We start from the raw sequence: 20,934 nt of genomic DNA on the forward strand, positions 1-20,934 counted from the left end.
AAGGGGACTAACCTGTCCAAGGTCACCAGCAAAGCAGGTGGGGGAGCAGTCATGCTTAACCTGAGTCAGGTCCCTCTCTTCCTCTGCCCACAGCCCTCCATGGCTCCCACCTTCCTCCGAGTCAAAGCCCAAGTCCTCCCAGCCACAGGGCCCTGCACGACCTGCCTTCAACCCTCTCCTTCCTCCCTCCATCCTAGATCTGCCACTCAAAACACTTAGAAATTAAAGAACACGACATCGTAGAATAAATTGGGACTTGGACACATTTGGTCATTGGCTTGGATTCCTCCCTGGGCAGGAGGCTCACTACAGCACCACTCCCGTTTAGGAAGGTTGTCCTGGGAAATGGGACACGTGGAGGGCCAGGCTGGGGTCAAACGAGGCCGACAGGATGGACGTGGACTCTGCCTCGTGGGGCTGTGGACAAGATCGCCTGCGTTTCACTGTCATCTCTCGCCTCTTCCAGCTCTGCCTGTCTGTCCCTGGGTCTCCGAGCTGCTAAAAGTCACAAAGACACAGACGCAGCCCTCAGCCCCGAAAGCAAATTGCCAGCAGGATAATTGAATCTGCGGGCGGCCAGGATGGAATCAAGCGAGGGGCGGGCGTCCCGCTGCACGAGGGGCCCTGGTCAGGGGGGCGCGCGTGGTGACACAGGCGCGGGGGACGCGGGGGCTGCAGCCAGATTTGAGCCTGTGGAGACAGCAGGAGGTCTGCACCCCTCTCCCCCAACACACCGCGCTGCCTTGTCCCCAGAGACACTGAGGGGCCAGGTGGTTGCTTCAGCGCAGTCCCTGACAGGGGTGGCCCAACTGTCACAGTGAGACTCCATCGCCCATCACCCAATTGCTCCAGCACCCCCAGTTCCACCCACACAACACCCACCTCCTCAGCAAAGGTCCATCCGGACCCCCATCCTCAGCCTTTCCCCCTGCCTCCCCTTTCCAGGCTCTCCTCCCCCCACTCCCCATATACCAACCCCCACCCCTCCTTTACCCAACCTCACACACCTGCTAGAACAATCCATGCTGCGCCACCCCCTGCACAGGCACCCCCCCCCAATGACCACATACTCCACCACGCACCATGCCCGCCATTCATCCACCCACCCTCACACCCAGGCAAGCTCAGCTCCTCACCCCAGCTCCTATCTCCTCCATCCGTCACCATCCCACGCCTCCCAGACTCCACTCACCTATAGACACATCTGTCTACCCACCCATCCACCCAGTCACCCAGTCACCCAGTCACTCACCCATCCATCCACCCACCCATCCATCCACCCACCCATCCACCCATCCACCCATCCATCCACCCACCCATCCACCCATCCACCCATCCACCCACCCATCCACCCATCCATCCACCCACCCATCCACCCACCCATCCACCCATCCACCCATCCATCCACCCACCCATCCACCCATCCATCCACCCATCCATCCACCCACCCATCCACCCATCCACCCATCCATCCACCCATCCATCCACCCACCCATCCACCCATCCATCCACCCATCCATCCACCCACCCATCCACCCATCCATCCACCCATCCACCCATCCATCCACCCATCCACCCATCCATCCATTCATCCACCCATCCATCCATCCACCCACCCATCCATCCACCCATCTGTCCACCCGTCCATCCACCTGTCCATCTACCTGTCTGTCCACCCATTCATTCAACAAGTGTTTTTGCAGTGCCAGACTCTGTTCTGGGGACTGAGAAGAATCCATGAACAAAGCAGACGGAAGTGCTCTGTCCTCAAGGAGCTGAGATGGGTAACACAGAGACGCACTATCTAATTTCAGGAAGCAGTAAGAACTGTAAACCAAGGCACGCAAGGAAGAGAACAGAAACCTGGAAATTGGAGAAGCCTCCCTGAGAAGGTGACACGTGAACTGAGGCAGTGGGAGGAAGAGTTGATCTGAACAAGAGGTCTAGGAAAAACCTCCAGGCAGAGGGTGCAGCGAGTGCAAAGGCCCTGGGGTAGGATGGATGACCCCAGTGCTTTGTGCAAGTTATGCCAACACTCACTCCTGAGCTGACTGTAGCGGGCAGAGGTGGTGTCCATGTTCCCCGAACTTCCCCCTTTGCTGCCTGCAGTCCACGTGGCGTGTTATAAATTTCCTCCTTTTCCTTGCCTCCCTCTCAGACTGTCACCTTTTTCCTTGGGGTGTGTCTGTCCCATCTCTTTCGTGAGAACATAGAGAGTGTCCAGCACGGGGCAGCCCCTCCATACAAGAGACCGATGAGCAGTCGTCTTTCCTGTCACCCTTCCCAAGTGGAGGCCATCAGAGCCTGTGGCCACTTTGGAGAGGCCCTTAAGGGGGTCAGCACTAAGAGCGAGGAGTCAGGTGGTCCCTTGATTATTGAGATTCTAATTAACTCAAGGGCCAGGAGGACTGCCCCGCTCCCAGGGCTCTACATAAATTTGCATCGGGCTCCCGCAGGGGGGCAGCGGCTCCCCCCCCACGCACCCCAGCCAGCTGGCCGGGAGGCGGGCAGAGAAGGGTCATTTGCATAGGCAGGTAATTGGTTTTGCAAATAAATCTGGTTCTTGAAATTTGTAGATTAGCAATAATACATCTCCAAATGAGAGAGAAAGGTCACGGATGAATAAAAGAACAATTAAACTTTTGGGAGGTTATTAAACTAAACAGAAGCCTGGCACAGGGCAGTCAAGAGAATGTGCAGGCCAGGCTGGGATGGTGGAGGGGCTGGGGGTTGGGACTCTGGGGGGAACTTGGAGGAGAGGGTCACCCTGCGTGTCCCTGCAGGGCTGTTCTTGGACACTCACTTCTCAGTAGAGAAAACTGAAGTCTGAGGAAGGAGACAGTCAGGCTACATCACAGGTAGAACCAACACCAAAGAAGGGAGTGGTGGTGTCCACCTGTAATCCCAGCCCTCGGGAGGCTGAGGCAGGAGGATTTCAAGTTCCAGGCCAGCCTGGGCTGCACAGCAAAACCAAAAAATCATGCAAAACCAAGGCTGCCAGTTTCCCACAGTGCCAGGTGACAATGGCCTCATCTAGGAAATAAGAAAGGGGGAGGGGCTGGTGATAGAGATGTGGGTTCAAATCCTGAACCTCCCACCTGAGTGACCAGGACAGTTAAGTCCCCTCCTGGGCCGTGCCTGGCTGGAACATTGGAACTCAGAGCATTTCAGGTGTTATTCCCAATGTGGAGATGTCATTACACTTGTGTAGCAATTTCATGTGACACAGTGGCTTATATGGGACGGCCACTGGGCCTGGCATGATGTTGGTGGCCGCTGGGTCATTCGAATCCTAAGCTGCCATCCAGCCATGCGCCCACAAAATGAGCAACCCAGGGAGCAGAAGGGAAAGTTGGCCCAGAGGAGAAGCTGGGTGCTTTCCAGGTAACAGGGACATTTTTTTTTTTGCCACCCACTAGCATGTGACCTTGGGCTAAATGTCCTTTCCCTGTGGGACCTCGGTTTCCACCTGTATAAAAGGGTAATAATCGCACCTGTTTTGTTTGTTCAGTGTTTTCATTCAAAATATTTCCTGGGTCACTGCAGAAAGCCAAGCTCTGTTCTCGGCGCCCTGGACGCCACAGGGAACAAAACAGGCACAGACATTCCCACCCGGGAGAGCTGGCGGCCAATACGTCAATGGCGCCTGTAAGCTTTTAGAGTGAGCTCAGAGCTGCAAAGAAGTTGGGGGTGAGAAGCAGCATAGAAGGATGGGAGGGCACAATTTTAGGGTGTTCGGGCAGCAGTGAGAGGGGACACTGGAGCAGAGGCTTAAAGGAGGTGAGGGACCATGGAGAGATGTGGGGGAAGAACAATAAGCAGAGGCGCAGCCGTGCAAAGGCCCTGGGGCAGGACGAGCCTGGGTGATGGAGGAGCAGCGAGGAGGCCCATGTGGCTGGAGCAGAGGGAGCGAGGGGGACAGAGGGAGGAGGCAGGGAGGGGACAGGCACAGAGAACAATTAGGCTCTGAGAGGGGAGACTCATGTCTACATCCTGGCTGGCAGAGGACATGGAGAAAGGGCCTATCACTGCTGTGGTCACCAAAATAGTGACAAATATCCACTCCTCCTCATTCAGCAGCAGAGACAATGGGTTAGTGTCCCACCTTCTCCTTCATGTGTGCAAAGGACCGTATCTCCCATCCTGCCTTGCAGCAGCGGAAGACCACTTCATGCTTTGTGAACTACAGAATGGCAGCATGCAATCTCTTGCTCTTCTTTCCCCCATGTGGATGGTGGTCAGAATGGCAGGAGCTGGGCAGCCATTTTGCACCATAAGGTGAAAATTAAGGGCTGCAGAGGTAACAGCATAGAAGGAGCATGGGTCCTGGGTGACCTGGGATCCCTGACTGCAACCTGGCAGAGGCCCAGACCTCGAAGACAGGGAGCTGAGAGCTTCCCCCTCACTTAAACTGCTCTTATGGTTTCATGATGACGCAAATCTCAAAATAATCACAGGTCTTGAGCACTGTCACTGTCCGTGGAGCAAATTCCAGACTTTCCCCGCCAGCCGGCCCTTTGCTGGAATGTGGAGAAACACATTCCAGTGGCTCCCTCCACAGGCCAGCCGAGGAAAACAGCAAGGACAGCTGCCCCGCCCCCACGAAGTCCCCAGCGCCTCCCCGGGCCCCTTCCCAGCCACCTCGCCCCGCTCTTCCCGCCACAGGTGCTCAAAGTCCCCACCTGAAAGAAGGCTGCGTTTGCCCCTCCCAGAGGGTCCCTCGCAGGTCTCCTCTCCCGAATAAAGGCCTGCTGCTTGTGAAGGTCGCAGATGCCTTCTCGGTGTCTCCCTTTTCGGCTGCTTCACTTTCCTCTCATCCTGGATTCAAAATGCCTGTCACCTCCGCCCTCTGGGCCTCCACCACTCTGACTCCGATTTTGACCTTGTCCATTTGCAGCAACCACACCTTGTGGCCAGTCTGCAAATTGTCCTTCCTCTTTTTCGGGGAAAATCCTGCCCACTCCTGGTGGTCCGTTTGTCCTGCAATGGACTTAGTTTATCCCAAAACATGGCCTTAACAACCATCCTCCCCTCAGCCTCTTCACCTTCGTGCTTCCCTCCCTGTCCCATCAAACCAGGGCTGAGCCAGACCTTTCAACCTTCAGTCCTATTTCTGTGGCTATTCAATAAGGCAGAAAAGGGACCAGAGAGGGTGAATGAGTTGACTGGGTCACACAGCCCCAGGTCATCGTCTTCCAATTGAAAGCAAAAAGAGTGACTGCCTGGCAGCTCACGCCTGTAATCCAGCTACTCAGGAGGCAGTGAAGGACAGACTGCGGGAGATCAAGGAGACACTTCTCCTCCCTAGGAAACGCATCTGAAAGGCATCTCCACCCTCAGGCAATGCAAAAATAGGCTCTAAAACCCACTCCCCACCCTGACCCAGGGATCACCCATTTTGGATCCCCCTGCGTTCCCCAATGTGGAGTCTTTCTCTTCTCTTCTCTACAACTAAATCCTCTACAAATAAAATCTTTCCGACCTCTGCTGTTAGAGTGTGTCTGTGTTTTCATCCTCAGAGCAGGCTCAAGCATCTGAAATTCCTGCGCGTGTCATCCGTGCATCAGCAGAGATCGGGAGGATCGCGGTTCGAAGCCAGCCTGGGCAAATAGTTTGTGAGACCCTATCTCAAAAACACCCATCACAAAAAAGGGCTGGCAGAGTGGCTCAAGGTGTTTGAACTCAGGGACTCTGAGCTCAAACCCACTACCAGAAAAAAAAAAAAAAAAAGTGACATTGTCAAAAGAAGGTCAGCTGCAGACAGAGGGCAGCAGGGACCCTCTGCCTGAAAGCCCCAATTACTCCCCCAGGAAAACTATCCATCCACAAACATTTATTGAGCAACTGCTGTGTGCCAAGTCCTATTGGGGAAGGCAGGACAAGGCTGGGAGGGACGGTGGTCAGAGTGTCACCCCTCCAGCTGCACCTGGCCTTGGCTGGGGATGTGAAGATGGAGGAAAGGCCTGGGGTCCAGGAGTGTGGCGGGTCCAGAGCCTCCAGGGCCGTGAAGCAGGGGAGATTAAGGAGGAGAGCCTGCAGGGCTGTGAAGGCCAAGGGCAATGGGGAGCCAAGGATGGATTGGGAGTAAGGGAGGGAGGAGCTCACATTGCCTTTGAGGGAGACCCTGGGCGGAAGAGGCCCAGGAGGTGGCAAAGCCGTCCTCGTCGGCAGGCAGCGGAGGGGGTACCTGCGGCTAATGAGCCCAGTGGCGCAGGCTATTTTTAGCCCCTGCTCCTCGGGACGCCTAATCGCTCTGGCCGGCTCCCGCCAGGCTGCCATGGAAACGCTCAGCTCCGCCCTCTGGGGCCCCGTCCCCGTCCTGGCCTGCTCACCCCAATGCCACTGGCACCACTGCTGGGAGGGGCTCTTCCCAGCCCTGTCACTGCCGTGCTGTGCAGCCCCGGGCCATCTCTGCCCCTCTCTGGGCCTTCGAGGTTGAGCAACTTATAGGACTGAACTCCAAGCCCAGTGCTGCCAGCCCCAGTGGCAGCCACTTGTGGCTTTTCTTTTTCTTTTTTTTTTTGGTGACAGTACTGGGGTTTGCACTCAGGGCGTTGCATTTGCTGGGCAGGCGCTCTACCACTTGAGGCACTTCGCCAGCTCTTTGTGCTCTAGTTGTTTTTCAGGTAGGGTCTCGATTTATCCAGGCTGGCCTGAACCACAATCCTCCTATTTACCCCTCCCCCATAAGTACACAGATTGGCGCCACCATGCCCACGGCTTACAAGCTTTCGGCCTGGGCTGGCCTTGAACTGTGATCCTCCAGATCTCGGTCTCCTCCATAGCTGGGATTACAGGTGTGAACTACAGTGCCCGGCTCCAATTCTCAGAATCTTGTCTTCTCATCTGTAAAATGGGTCCCACCTCCCAGGACAGTGTGGAGCCCTTAGTGCAGAGGAACTAATTGAGCACCTACTGTATACCACTCATTGCCCAAAGCATCTATGTTTTTTTGTTTGTTTGCTTTATTTTGTTTTTTGAGTGCTGCTCAGGCTGGTCTGGAACCTGGCATTCCCCAGGCTCGGCCTCTCGAGTGCCAGGTGACAGGCAGCAGGGCGCCGGCTCGGGGCAGAGGGCGTGCTTACCCCCATTTTCCACACCAACGCTGAAGAAAAAGCATGGCCCAGGTGTGACGATGGTGACAGTTTCATGCTTTGAAACCCAGGCAGGTGCGTTCTGTCCTCGCTGTCACCTGCCCTGCAAGATGAATGCTCATGGGGCCCAGAGCGAGCCTGGGAGCCTGGCATGGTCAGCTGTTAGGTCACAGCAATGTGTGTCACCAGCAACTCCTGCTAAGACCCCTCCTGGCTGTCCTGTCACCTGGTGTCCCCTGTCCTCCCTCTCTGAGACCTGAGGGCCCATTGGAGACAGGGACCACAGCTGTGGAGGAACGAGGCAGGAGGCCTTGGGGTCCTGCACTGCTGGCCTGGGGGGATCCCCACATCCATCCGGAGCCTGCCTGGCCATCGCCACCGTGTCCTCGGGACCTGGGGGACACTGTGCATGGGGGTGGGAGGAGCTGGACACCCACATGCGTCCCAGAGCTGGGGTCTCTGTGGGACCGGAGCCCCTCCTTTCCGTCAGGATCACCCCCAGGCCCCCCACGCCCGCCACGATTAGCTCCGATGAATTAAACATGAGCGGTGTAATTGTCCCTGGCAGCCGGCAGAGGACAGGGCTGCCGTGTGTGACACTGGGGGAGGGGACACAGCGGCTCCACTGCTGGCTCCTGGCAGGCCAGGTGTGGGCGTCTTGGGCAGGTGCCCCATGTGTGGCTGTGGACCTGGAAGCTTCCCAGACATGGGGGACAGGGTGGTCTGGGGACTTTGCAAAGACGCAGGGTGGGGTGACATTGACAGCCCCGGGAGGGGCGGGGACTCTGCGCCCCATTTTCAGCCTGCCCTGCTGGGGGACGTGACCCGTGGGTCACATCCATATCCCATCCATGACAGCGTGGGCCACCAGTCACTGTGGCTAGGGTGGCCCCCTTCCTCAATCGTGGACCCCCGCGTCCTAGTAGCCAGCCTGAGTGTCCACCACCCCGGGGACAGGGCGGAGAGGAAGGAGCCCCGGTGGAGGGGAGGGGCCTGGCTGGGAGAACTGGGAGGTCACAGTCACTGTGACAGCCAGAAACCTGAGGCCTGCTTCCCAGCCCTGTGACCTGGGACCAGGGTCGGCCACCACCCGACCTCGTGTACTTAGGTCATGCCTCCATCTTGAACCCCAGAGTAACATCTCGCAGGCCAGCAGGAAAGAAGGGAGAGAGGGGACAGGACCGGTGACAGGACACGCCCTGCCCCCACCCCGCCACATCTCCCCATTTCAGTCCCCACCACCATCGCCAGCTCTGATGGGAACCTCGGTGCCACAAGGAGCCATTCCCGGCTCCACGGCCGCCTGTGAGCAGCTGTGAGACATCAGCAGGACCATTTTGCCTCTCGCTGCCTCCGTTCCCCACCCACACCACAGGACAGGGTGGGCAGTAGACAGACCCTTCCCCTGTGTGAGCCAGGCAGGGCGCTGGCTGCCCCAGCCTCAGTTTCCTCCCTGTAATACAGGGGTTGAGAAGGTGGAGGGAGAAAGACTCAAAGGCATCCACCGACCACATTCATTTGAAACCACAGGGACGCTTTCCTCATTCTCAGACCCTCCCCCTCCCCGAACCCCAAAGCCCCCAAGAGACAGGAAACCCACCCAGGCCTGGCTCTGGGCAGTGCAGACACCCAGCCTGCACAGGTAACCAGGCCCCAGGTCACGGAACCCGGCAGGATGTCCTGGGGCTGAGTGGTCAGGCTGGGTAGAAATGGCCTGGAGCCCACTGGAAGGGGTGAGCAAAGCCTCAGATTTGGGGGTTCAGAGAGGTTTTCCTACAGATGTTTCCCCTGGTTTTGAAGACCAAAGAGCACTCACCAATAAGGTCATTCCCAGGAAGGTGGACAGACCAGGAAAACACTTATGGCACTATAGGGCAGCACAGGACAAAATCCAAAGTCAGAACCACTCTGCCCTGGCATTATAGCACACGCCTGTAATCCCAGCATGCGGGAGGCTGAGACAGGAGGATCTCGAGTTCCAGGCCAGCCTGGGCTGCACAGTGAAACCATGTCTCAAAACAACAACCAGAAAAACTCACTCCACTGCCAGACACAAAATCTCAGTCCTAGGGTTGGAGAAACTTTGCATGATGGGAGCCTCGCATCTGTATCAATAGCAGGCAGCCCCGCACACGCGCACGCACAGCTGTGTAAGGATCAAAGAGTTAGGAAGGTGTGCAAACACTTGGCACAAACTCCTTGCTCAGAGGGCTGCTGCTGTGACCATGGTGCTCCACACCGGCGTGGAGCGGTCTTGTGATCATGGATTCACTTTAGTGTCCTCCAGGTCAGCGCACTCAGAAGTGCGTTCATTTGAAGTGAATTTGTTTTGCTGGGAACGATGGGGAGGAGGAGTTGGTTCACAGAGCAAGGATGGGGCCTGGGTACCTCTGGAGAAAAGGATTATGGGCCTGTTCCCCAGCCCCATAATTAATCCTGAGGGGTTCATTAAGCCACTCCAGGGCCCCTCCCGGCCTTCCTGTCCCCGCTTAATCACCAGGAATGACAATGTCCTCCCAGGTATGCAGGACCAGGTTGAGGGGCCACCCTGTGGCTCTTTTTGTTTTTTGCGGTGCTGGGGTTTGAACTCAGGGCCTCATGGTTGCCGAGGCTTTTTTAAAATGTGGGGTTGACATCATATTTATCTTGATGGCTGTTTCACAGCGCAGTCTTATGTGTTGTGCCCTCTGCTCCAGTCACAGGGCCTCCCCCATGCTCAGCGCACCAGGCTCCGCCCTGCCCCAGGGCCTTTGCATGGACTGTGCCCTCTGCCTGCGGTGCTCTCCCTCCACCTTTCCCCATGGCTGCCTCTTTCTCCCATTGTAAGTCTCACTTCTAATGTCCCCTTCTCAGAGAGGCCCTCTTTGACCCACGTCCAACTCAAGCTTCTTCTGGTGGGGTCTCACCATTAGAAAGCATTTGACTAGCTCGTTTCCTGTGTGCCTACACCCCCAGATTATGGAGCCCAAAGGGTGGGGAATCTTATTTCCTGCTGTGTGCCATGCACCTAGGGCTGGCATGCAGTAGGGGCTCAATAAATGCACCAGTGCCTGGAAGTGTTGCATAAAAGAGCACACGTCATGCAGAGCTGATGGAGCTGCTTCCTTCTGAGTCTGTTCCAGGCTACAAAAAGTTAAAATAGTCGGGCTAGTGGCTCACGCCTGTAATCCCAGCTACTCAGGAGGCAGAGATCAGGAGGATCATGGTTCGAAGCCAGCCCGGGCAAATAGTTCTCGAGGCCCTATCTCAAAAAAAAAACCCTTCACAAAAATAGGGCTGGTGGAGTGGCTCAAATGGTAGAGCTCCGGCCTAGGAAGTGTGAGGCCCTGAGTTCAAGCCCCAGTACCACCAGAAAAAAAAAAAAAGGTCAAAATAGAGGCTGGGTGTGGTGGTGAACACCTGTAATCCCAGCTATGTGGAAGTCGTAGGTAGGGGGACTGAAGCCAGCTCTGGGCAAAAAAAAAAAAATGAGAATCTATGAGAAAAAGAGCAAAAGTGGAAAGGGCAGGGGTGTGACTCAAGTGGTAGACCAGGTAGACCACCTGGCTAGCCAGTGCAAGGGTCTGAATTTGAACCCGGTACAGCCCCCCCCCCTCAAAAAAGTTAAAACAGAATCCCATGCCTGGAGGGGCCTGTCTGGCCCTACACCCGGGATCTGGCTGAGCGTTGGGTACTTTTGGGCCCCTGAATCCTTCTATCAAAATGGACTTGTCCTGGGTGCCGTTTCCCCATCCTGAGGGGCAGATGGTGCAGTCCCTGGACCTACTTCCCACCCGGCCTCCACCTCGAAGCCCAAGGTCTTTCAAAATGCTCTCGTGAGGCTGGCAGTGCGGCTCAGTGGCACAGCGTGCGTCTGGCACGCCTGAGCCTCAGAACCCACAAGAAAAATTAAAATGAAATACAATAACCAAGCATGGCTGTGCACAGCTATAATCTCAGCACTGGGGAGCAGAAGCCAGAGGACCACAAGGCCAGCCTGGGCTACACAGTTCCCACCCCCCATCTTTTTGTGTGATGGGTTTTTTCAAGATAGGGTCTCGTGAACTATTTTGCCTGGACTGACTTTGAACCACGATCCTCCTGATCTCTGCCTCCTGAGTAGCTGGGATTACAGGCGTGAGCCACCAGTGCCCGCTGGACTGCTTCTGACTGGCCCTGAGTGTGAAAGACACCAGGGTCTCCCTATGGAGTCCAGGCTGGCCTGGAACTCACAATCCTCCTGTCTTCACTTCCTGAGTGCTGGTATTACAGGTGTGCATCACCATACCTGGCTCTCACCTGTTTCTTTTCACTTTTCCTGCAGCTATCAGACACATTTTAAGTATCTTTGTGGCTAGCAGCTGTGTCTGTGGGACAGTGCTGAGGTAACTCAGTGACATGGCCGTTTCTAAGGTACTGTGGTCTTCACACTGGCCACCAGAGAGCGCTGTACTCTTGTAGCAGCATCAAGAATCTGGAATCTGTAGGAAGAGGAAGTAGTTCAGGAGAACTGTTCGTCCTTTGTGGTTGTTGTCTAAGCTGCCATGTTTGACACTTAGCATCTCCCAACAGATGAGAAAGTTTTCTTGTTTTCCCAATGAGAGAACTGAGGCTCAGAGAGGGAAAGCGAGTTGTCTAAAGCTGCCCAGCAGAGCCACGGTTTTCTCCCCAGCTCCACGTGGCTCCAGTGCCTCCCAGACTTGTCCTCTCGGCCAACTGCCACCTCCCAGCCTCTAATAAACTCCTGAGACGCGCGGGCGGACGCAGTGCGAGGACACTCGTTATCCGTCCAGATCCGGCTGGCTAGCCAGAGCAGTCAATAATTAATCCTGAGTTCTCCCCATTTATCATGACGGCAGGAGCCAGAGTGCCGGGAATTCCAATCTGAGCCTCTGTGCCCCTGGCTGACACCAGGCGAGGGACAGTGGCTCACTGTGCTTGGAAAGGGAGGACGGTGCTCCTGGCCCCTCTCTCTCTTACACTGGGTTATTAAACACCGTGAGATCCAGCAGGGACCAAACCAGCCCCAGACAGGCTAGTAGGGAAAACATACATCGTGTGAATAATTAACACGACAAAGAAAAAGAACAGGATGTTTCAAGAATACAAAACCAGAGGAACATGGTTTGTGTGGGGACCTCCCCAAGGAAGTGACATTGCACCCGCAAAGTGAAGGATGAAAGGTTAAAGAAAGGTAGGGGAGAGGCGGCATGTGCAAAGGCCCTGTGGCAGAAACAGTCTTCCCTTTTGGTGTGTCCCCCTCCCCCACAAAAGGCCTCATCACGGTCGTGGAGCTCAGAGCAAAGTGACGTCGGGGCTGGGGTGCGTGAGGCCCCAGGTTCTGTCCCCAGCACCACAGAGAAAAGAGAAAGAAAAAGAGAAAGCTACGCCCTCTCAGTAAGGCTTTCAGCGGACAGCCAGCGGCCATGGCGGGAAGAGCAGGGCAAGTTTACTGCATGCGGCTGTCGGCTGTGGCTTTTGTCGTTTTTTATTTTTTTTCATTCGTTTCTTACAAGCGTTTTGCGTCTGGAGGATTTTCTCAAGTCTCCAAGGCACAGTCAGGATTTCTCCACCAACAAAACAGTCAAGGTCGTGCAAGCAGTTCCCACACCCTGCATACCTCCTGCTTTGGGCAGGTGGGGAAACTGAGGCCCAGGCAGGGACCTGTGAGCTCACTCGGAAGGCTTTCGGAGGGGCTCTGGTGCCCCAGGAGCAGCCCTGGCCCTGCAGCTTCCGTTCCTCCTGCTGGAAGCTGAGCGTCCTGGTCACCGCACTGTCCCCAGCATCTGCCAACTACGATGGATGGTCCCAAACTGGACTGCATGCTCACCCCTGAGCTGCCCCCCCCCGCACTCCACCCTGGCTCCCAGCAGCTTTTTTGTGTGTAGTACTGGAATTTGAACTCAGGGCCTTCACATGGAGCCACTCCACTTGCCTGATTTCTGTGAAGGGGTTTTCAGGATAGGGTCCTGTGAACTATTTCCCTGGGCTGGCTTCGAACCTCGATCCTCCTGACCTCTGCCTCCTGAGTAGCTGGGATTACAGGCGTGAGCTACAGGCGCCTGGCACCCCAGCAGGTTTTGAAGACACCCCAGAGGGAGAAGGGGGGCTATTTTGATAGGGGATTAGGAAGAAAGAGACAGACATGGAAAGAAGCAGAGAAAAAGAGACATTTGAAAGAGAGACACAGCAGATACATAGGAAAGAGAAGAAAACACAAACTGGGAAAGAAAGGGGGCAGGGCCACTTCTAAGCCTTGTCATGGCCTTTGGGGGGCCACAAAGCTCTCCCATTGCCTCATCCTGGCTGGGTGCCCTTGTGCAGTGAACACCCTGACCTGCTGTCTATGGCAGCTGAGCAGTGGGCCCAGAGGAGGACAGGAGGAGGCTGGGACGCCTCTAGATTGTCAGTGCTCTGCCTGGATTTCCTGTCCCCTGGAGAATTCCCGCACCCCTGGGTGGGCCGCTGTGGCCGCAGAGGTGGCTCCTCCCTCCCCCCTCCCCCGGGACAGGCACTTTGCCAAGTCTCTCCTGAAACTTCTCGCAGCCCAGACTTGCTCCTGGGGTGGAGCCAGGAGCCTCGAGGGCCCTGAAGGGGAAGTGGGTGGTGTCACCTTGTTTCCAGCCCGGCATGGTGGGGGGAAGGGGCTGGCTGGGACCCCAGAGAGGGAGTCAGAGAGCTTGGAAGCCATCCAAAGCCTGGAGGTGAACCAGCCAGAAGGGCCCGGGAAGTTTGAGAGATGCTCAAGCAGGACTGGACATAGGTGGGAAAGGGGGACGCAGGACACAAAAGCCACTCCAGAGTTGGAACTTGACCTGGTTTTCAGACAATCTTTTATTCAGCGCACATGCAAAACCGCCCCTCTGTGCCTAGTTCCAAGCTGGGTCACCCTGGGACTCCATGGTTGAGTTTTGCAGACTTCAGGGATCTTCAGTTTCCTGAATCAGGGCTGAGACAAAGGGAGAGAGCTGCAATGGCAGGACCCCAGAGGGAAGTGGAAAGCTTTTCTCTGGACTACATAAAAGAGAGCACTGAAGCTGGGGCTTTGAAGGATGAATAGGAGCTTGCCAAAAAGAAAAGGTGGGACACATGAAAGGAAGGCCTGTGGCAACATGGAGGAAGAGAAACTTGAGGACAGACAGCAGGGTGAGCTGGTCTGAGATCTGAGCTCAGTGAGGCTCTCACTATTCCAGCGCTCTGGGCTCTCGTCTGTAGGTCGCAGATTCTGCCCACCTAGGTCCCTGATGATACTTGGTAGGGGACACTTTCCACCATGTGGCTGGGGGACCTTGACTTCCCAACCTAGAAAATTGGCTGCCTTAAGCCACTACAGCTGTTTAAGTCTGTTTTGTGCAGGAGGGCTTTGACAAAAATGGGAGGGAGGATGCAGAAAAACGCAAGAGGACGGGAGGGAAGAAGAAAAGCTGGGAAGGGAGAGGCAGGAGGCGGGGAGGCTGTGCCCTGCCCACCCCGCCACCACCAAGGGACAGGTCCCAAATTACTGTTTCAGAACACGCTGGAGCTGTCAGGCTTAAGGAATGGGTGGCGATTTGCATGCAATTTGCATGCGATTTGCATACTGTTTGTTAAATGTCAAAATGTCCTGAAAATGCTGGCTCCCTCCCCCAACCCCAGTGGAGATGCAGGCCGCCTCCCCCTCCCCCCGCCAGGTCCCAGCCAAGGGGGACCCTGCAGTTCTGGGGTGCTGGGTCAGTAGCAGGCTGAACCCCGGTGTGATGGGTGGTGAGCACTGGGTGGCTGGGTGGTTGGTTTGGAGACGGGGATGGAGGAGACAGAGCCTAGGCCTGGCCCTGGAGCCCGGGGTTGTTAAAGGTCCCCACATCCCTGAGGGGCATCCACAGGGGTCCCCGTGTGTGAGGTGTGTGCCTATGGCTGGCTGGGGACAGAAACCCTCTGCACTGCCACGCCACTCAGGGTCCCGGGCAACCCCGAAAGCCTCAGTTTACCCACCGCAGAAGAGGAAGCAGGAAGCCCAGTGCAGAAGGAGCCCCAAAGAGCAGGCACTGGATCTCAATGCACCTGGTCCTGGCCGGGCACCGAGGACAGGAAGAACTGGCCAGGCCACACCGGGGACAGGTGACACCCGGGTCACTTGAGGGTCTACCTGCAGGAGTGAAGCTGGGGGGCTCTCTGCCTGCCCCCATCCCACCTCTGCATGGAGCTGGAGATTCCTGCATGTGCTCGCAAGGGAGGCGACGGGGAGCAGTGAGCCTGGCACAGTCCGAGCCCTGAGCAACCACGCGGTCCCCTGGGCTTCTCCTCCAGCTGCCCTGCGGCCATCGCGGCTCTTAATTAAAACCGTCTCTTCCGCTCCTCGCGCTCCTTGGACCTGTGCATCGCCAGCACCAGAGGGGGCGTGCGCTGCCCCCCCGGGGGTCTGCAGGCCTGAGGTCCAGTAGAGAGCCAGCGTCCCACCAGAGGCTCTCCTGGGGACAAGAGAGCAGACACACCCCTCCACCCAGACCCATGACAGGCTGCAGGAGTTTAGGGAACGGTGAACTCTGCCCAGGGGGTGCAAACAGGTGCATAGCCAGGAGGTATTTATAGATGGCACATCTGTGGCATTTGCAAATGGCCAGGGGGCCCTCTCTTGGTCATTTGCGATGCTCGGAGTGGCTGCACCCCTGGTCACAGCAGGGGGCCTGTGGGGCCCGAGGAGGACCAAGCAGTTCATTGGCTGCGGAGAGAATCCCAGCGGACTTCCTGGAGGAGGCTGGAGTCTTGGGTGCAGAGTGCACTCCGGGCAGGGGCACGGTGAAGCAAAGGCTGGACCTCCCATCACCTGATGCCCTCTGGATGCCCATATGGGAGCCACCCAAAGTCACACCATAGGTCCCACTGCTGACAGAGCTCCCAGGGCTGGAGACAGAGGATTTGGTACAGCTGGACAGCTCACAGGTCCTCCCTGGTGGGCTGTGGTCCCTAGCTCGGTGTCAGAAATGTCCAGGCAGTGGGCGTCAGCTGGCCACCTGGGAGCCCAGAACCTGGGCCAGCAGGCGGAGGGAAAAAGAGCATTTCAATCCAGGCCCAGGGACAGCACACCGCCAGCTCTCTGGCCAGCTGTCCTTCCTCCCCTTTCTAACAGCCCAGCATGGGCAATGACCCCTGCAGTGCCCATGTCCCTGGTACCCTCCGGGGACAGGGATGTCCTCCTGCGGCCAGCTTGATCACTTGGAGCCCCCTTGTGGCGGCTGTGGGAATTGCAGGCAAAGCACGCCATGCCTTCATAGTGAGGAAGAGCCCAGAGAGGAGGAGTGAGTTCCTCATGGTCACACAGCAAGTCTGGGGCAACACTGCTCAGGCCCACTTCCTTTCGTCCAAAGGAAGGTGAAGCTGGCCTGTCACCCCAGGGGACAGAGCTAAGGGGTAAGGAGGAGGGTAACTGTCAGCAAAGCCATGCTCTTAGCCTCTCTGGGCCTCAGTTCCCCCAGTCTCTAAGATCTCCTGACTGTTTAGTACTGGGTGGTTTACCTCGAAGAAGGTCCAGACTCCCAGGTGGCTGGGGAGGTGCTGTGCCCTGCCCCAGCCTCCTTCAGATCCCCTTGGATGGTGGCTCCGCCTCTTCCAACCCCACCTACCTGTGGAGGGGGACAGAAGACACAGGCTGAGGATACATCAGCCTCCATGTTGTCCTTCCCTGGTCAGCATCTTCCTGCACCTCCCACCTGGAGCCCCTCGCCACACCCAGGCCCCGCGAGAGCTAGATTTCCTGACCTCGACCATGTACTGTGTGCCAGGCCCTGAGTTGGATGGAGAGCAGTGAACAGGACGGACAGCAATGCCCTCGCAGGGTTTACGGTCTGCTGGGGGACATGGGGTGACAGGTGGGAGAAATAAATGGGGACGGGTGCAATTTTAAACTAAATAGAATGTGAGACCTGGAGGAGGTGCTATGGGATAAAGGCATGAAGCTGAGGAGGTGGGGAACAAGGACAAAACCCTCCATGGCTCCCACATCTCTCGAGTCAAAGCCCAAGTCCTCCCTGCAGCCCACAGGGCCCTGCACAACCTGCCTGTCCCCTCCCTCCTCCCTCTGTCCCCCTCGCTCCCTCTGCTCCAATCACATAGGCCTCCCAGCTGCTCCTCCAACATGCCCGGCTCTGTCCTGCCCCAGGGCCTTTGCACAGGCTGTGCCTCTGCCTGGAATGCCTTCTTCCACTCTTGTCCTCCCTTTAGCAGGCTCCTTTACCTCACACTTTTCCCTGGAGGCCTGCCCTGGCCCCTGTTGGCAGAGTGGTGACATTCCCTATCTCTTTTCACAGCACCCATGGCGAGCTGACATTTGGCCCTATGACTCTGGCTCTGGTCTCTCTCCCCCACTGTGCTTCCGGCTTCACGAGGGGGCAGCCCAGTCGGTGTCTCCCGGCCACTGCTGTTCAGCAGTGTTCAGCATAGGGTTGGGCAGACAGTAGGCGCCTACTGCATGTCTAGGGATCACTGTCTACTTATTTGAAGGTTGGCTGCTGCCAGACCTCCTCAAAGAAGGTGTCCTCCCAGGAACGCTGTCCCCAAATCCAGAGCCCCACCCCATCATCCCATCAGCCTCCCTCAAAAGGAAGGAGCTTTTCTGCTTCCCCAGTCTCGCAGAACAGCATGGCACCTGAGGCTCCTGCTATCTCAAACTATATCTCACCTTGGTGGACCAAGGGTCTGGGAGCCCAAAGGGCCTGACCCCCATAAAACCAGTTCACATACATGGGACCTGGTCCTCCCGTGCTCACCACCCCCAAGTGAAACCCAAGGTTGCGTGACATCCCTGCCCTTCTCCACCACCTCACTATCCACCTGCCAAATGCCAGCCACCACCCACTCACTTCTCACGGCGGCCCAGGCCTCTGCATGGCTGTCCCTATGCTCCGAGCCCTGAACAGGACAGAAGACCCTCCTCCCAGGCCACCTTGGCCAGGGGATTGCTCTGTAGAGCCCTGAAGACCAGGTCCAAGTGTGGGTACCAGGTGTCAGGATGAAACTGGTGAGGGGCAGGCAGGTGGACAGAGACAGAGTCACACAGAGTGACAGAACAGACAGAAATGGACAGAAACACAAGGAAAGAGGAGGGAGAGATGTAGAGGGAGACAGCAGAGACTGAGAGGGAAGGAAGGAAAGGGAACAGGGTTAATGAGGCCACAGCAGGAGGGGTGACACCTCCCTCACTTGGTTCTGGAGCCCCAGGCGCTGCCACAGGCACCCAGGCTGGGGAAAGACCTGTTCTGTCCCTGGTCCAGGTTCCTCAGCCCAGGCTCCCATCCCAGGTCCCCTCCAGGCCCCTGTTGCAGGTCCTCATTCCAGGTCCCCATCCCACGTCCCCTCCAAGTCCCCATCCTAGCGTCCCCTCCCGGCCCCATCCTAGGTCCCCTCCAGGCCCCTATCGCAGGTCCCCATCCCAGGTCCCCATCCCATGTCCCCTCCACGTCCCCATCCTAGGTCCCCTCCAGGCCCCCATCGCAGGTCCCCATCCCAGGTCCCCTCCAGGCCCCTGTTGCAGGTCCCCATTCCAGGTCCCCATCCCACGTCCCCTCCAGGTCCCCATCCTAGCGTCCCCTCCCGGCCCCATCCTAGATTCCCTCTAAGGTCCCATCTCAGGTCCCCTCCCGGCCCCGGCCCCCGGCCCCGGCGCGCACCTGGGGTCGCGCACGAGCAGCAGCACGGCGCCGTCCTGCAGGCGCGCGTCGCGCACGGTCTGGCTGTCGCGCAGCGGGCGCGCGTTGTAGTAGAAGGTGCGCTTCCACGAGCCCACGCCCTGGCCCACGAGCTGCGCGCGCAGGTCGCTCAGCGTGTCGCGCGGCCGCACGGTCAGCGGCAGCAGCAGCGCCTCGTCCGCCAGGTGCACCTTGATGTGGTAGCGCTTCCAGCGCCCCAGCCCGCGCCGCAGCCCCTCCATGGCGCCCGTGTCGCCCGCCCGCGCCCCGCGCCCCGCGCCCGCGCCCCGCGCCCGCCAGACCGGCCCGGCCACCCCGCCGGCTCCGCCCGCCCGCCCGGCTCCGCCCGCCGACCCGGCACGCCCGGCCCCGGGGCGGCCACCTGCGCGGGGACCAGCCAGGAACCGCGCTACTGAACAGGGTCAAGGCCATAAAACACACAAGCATGTAGGTCACAGGCCAGGAAGGGGAGGGAAAGGACTGGGGGTGGGGTGGGGGTGGATCAAGGTCAAGGGAGGTCTCTCGGTGGCGGCCTTTGAGCCCAGATCTGAAGGACTGGGCCAGCTGGGCAGAGGGTCAGGGACCAAGGACTCCCCAGGCTGTGCAAAGGCCCTGGGGCAGGACTGAGCCAGGCATGGAAGAGCAGTGAGAAGAGTCCTGTGGCTGGAGGGGGAGAGGGAGGGAAGGGGAAGGGCATGCAGTCCTCAGCAGGACTTGGGTGCCTTCCCCCAGGTCTCCTGAGGTGAACAAAGGGGTGGGACCAAGGTTACTCACTCCTGAATTCCTTTCTTTCCAACCAGCTGGCTCATCCATGTCTGGGCTGGCTGGGTGAGCCTTGTCCTCCCTCAGAATCTCCCATCTGGGCATTGGAGACTCAGAGCTGGACACAGACTCCCCTAACCCTGTGTGGAAAGGGTCTGATGGCAGGGAGACAACCCTCTGAGGATTGGCTGGAAAACCCACTAGGTGGGGAGGGTTTCCCACAGGGGTGGGCTTTGGAGCTGGGGCTTCAGCAGATGCATAAGAACTCGACATTCCCACCAAGGAAGAGCCTATAATCCCAGCTTTACAGCGCTGTAATCCCAGCTACTCAGGAGGCAGAGATCAGGAGGCTCACAGTTCAAAACCAGCCAGAGCAAATAGTTGGAGAGACCCTATCTTGAAAACACCCATCACAAAAAAGGGCTGGTGGAGTGGCTCAAAGTGTAGGCCCTGAGTTCAAACCCCAATACAGCAAAAAAAAAAAAAAAAAAAAAGTGTGTGGGAGGGGCACCTGACCATGGTCACCAACCACACAAACCAGCAAGAGCCTAGTGGGAGGGACGAAGGAGGAATCCAGGCCATGACCAGTGGGAGCCATGGGGCAGGGGAGCTTGTGAGCCAGGGAGCACCACCCCAATTCCATGCCTGTCCTCCTGACCCTTCCATTGGCTTTCTGGGGCCCCAGCAGTATCTCCAGTCACACGTACATATCCTGGTACCGGCTTCCTGAAAGCCTCCCATGATTGCTACTGTCCCCACCTGGACAGGACTGACCAGTTCTGGGTTCCCAGGACGCTGGCGTGGCCTTGGACACTCAGTCTTGACAGGCAGTTACAAGGTAGCCCATTGGGAGGTCCCCTCTCCAGCAGTGGCAGAGGGTGGCCTCTGATCCAAGCTTCTCTGGGCCTCAATCCCAGCCTGTTCCTGGGAATATTCCAGAAGGTGTTCAATTGCTAGGCAGGCGCTCTGCCACTTGAGCCGCTCCCCATCCCACTCTCATGACTTTATTATCTCCCATTTTACAGAGGAGTAAACTGGCAGAGGCAGGACTGGAACCCTGGCCACCTGGCTCCAGGCAGTACACGGACTGTCAGATTTCAGATGGGGATATCCTTTTGCTCGTGTGTTTGTCTGTTTTCAGATGGGGTCTCGCTGTGTGGCCCAGGCTGGCCCAGAACTCCTGGACTCAAGCGATCCTCATGCCTCAACTTCCCAAATAGCTGGGACCATAGGTAGAAATCACTGTGCCTGCCTTCAGATGGAGATTTTAAGATGATTTTAGCAAACCCATAAAAATCCTGATACTCTCCTCCTAAAGTCCCCCCTGAGGAAAAAACCTATAAAACTACTAGGAGGAAGCATGAGAGTGAAAAAAATCCAGTGACTCCCCCCTGCAATCCTAGCTACTCAGGAGGCAGAGATCAGGAGGATCGAGGCTC

The 20,934-nt window shown here is 57.3% G+C and overlaps 2 protein-coding genes across 9 annotated transcripts in view; both read right to left on the reverse strand.

The window, feature by feature from the left end:
• Window positions 1-13,883: 13,883 nt before the first annotated feature.
• On the reverse strand, window positions 13,884-19,011 carry Tincr (TINCR ubiquitin domain containing). 2 transcript variants are annotated; one of them, XM_074054412.1, is made up of 4 exons: window positions 18,716-19,011; window positions 16,809-16,894; window positions 16,566-16,672; window positions 13,884-16,078 (listed from the first exon to the last, which is right to left on the reverse strand). In XM_074054412.1, exons 1-2 carry the CDS (start codon window positions 18,973-18,975, stop codon window positions 16,888-16,890), a joined length of 267 nt encoding a protein of 88 aa, XP_073910513.1. In that variant the 5' UTR covers window positions 18,976-19,011; the 3' UTR covers window positions 13,884-16,078; window positions 16,566-16,672; window positions 16,809-16,887. The 2 variants fall into 2 exon arrangements, with proteins under 2 accessions (XP_073910513.1, XP_073910514.1); XM_074054413.1 differs by lacking the exon at window positions 16,809-16,894.
• Safb2 (scaffold attachment factor B2) overlaps window positions 13,884-20,934 on the reverse strand; it is a 49,120-nt gene continuing 42,069 nt past the window's right edge. For 6 of the 7 annotated variants that reach the window (XM_074054398.1, XM_074054397.1, XM_074054396.1 and 3 more), the window contains 2 exons: window positions 16,566-16,672; window positions 13,884-16,078 (listed from right to left, as the gene is read on the reverse strand). The gene's annotated coding sequence lies outside the window, so the exon portion shown is untranslated. The remainder of the gene's footprint in view (window positions 16,079-16,565; window positions 16,673-20,934) is intronic. The other variant, XM_074054395.1, reaches the window with a different exon arrangement.

The sequence above is a fragment of the Castor canadensis genome, chromosome 14 (genome assembly GCF_047511655.1).
Source record: "Castor canadensis chromosome 14, mCasCan1.hap1v2, whole genome shotgun sequence".
Classification (NCBI taxonomy): domain Eukaryota; kingdom Metazoa; phylum Chordata; class Mammalia; order Rodentia; family Castoridae; genus Castor; species Castor canadensis.

Coding starts and splice junctions, on each gene's coding strand:
- Tincr (XM_074054412.1), bottom strand. CDS start 18,975: ATGGAGGGGCTGCGGCGCGGGCTGGGGCGCTGGAAGCGCTACCACATC.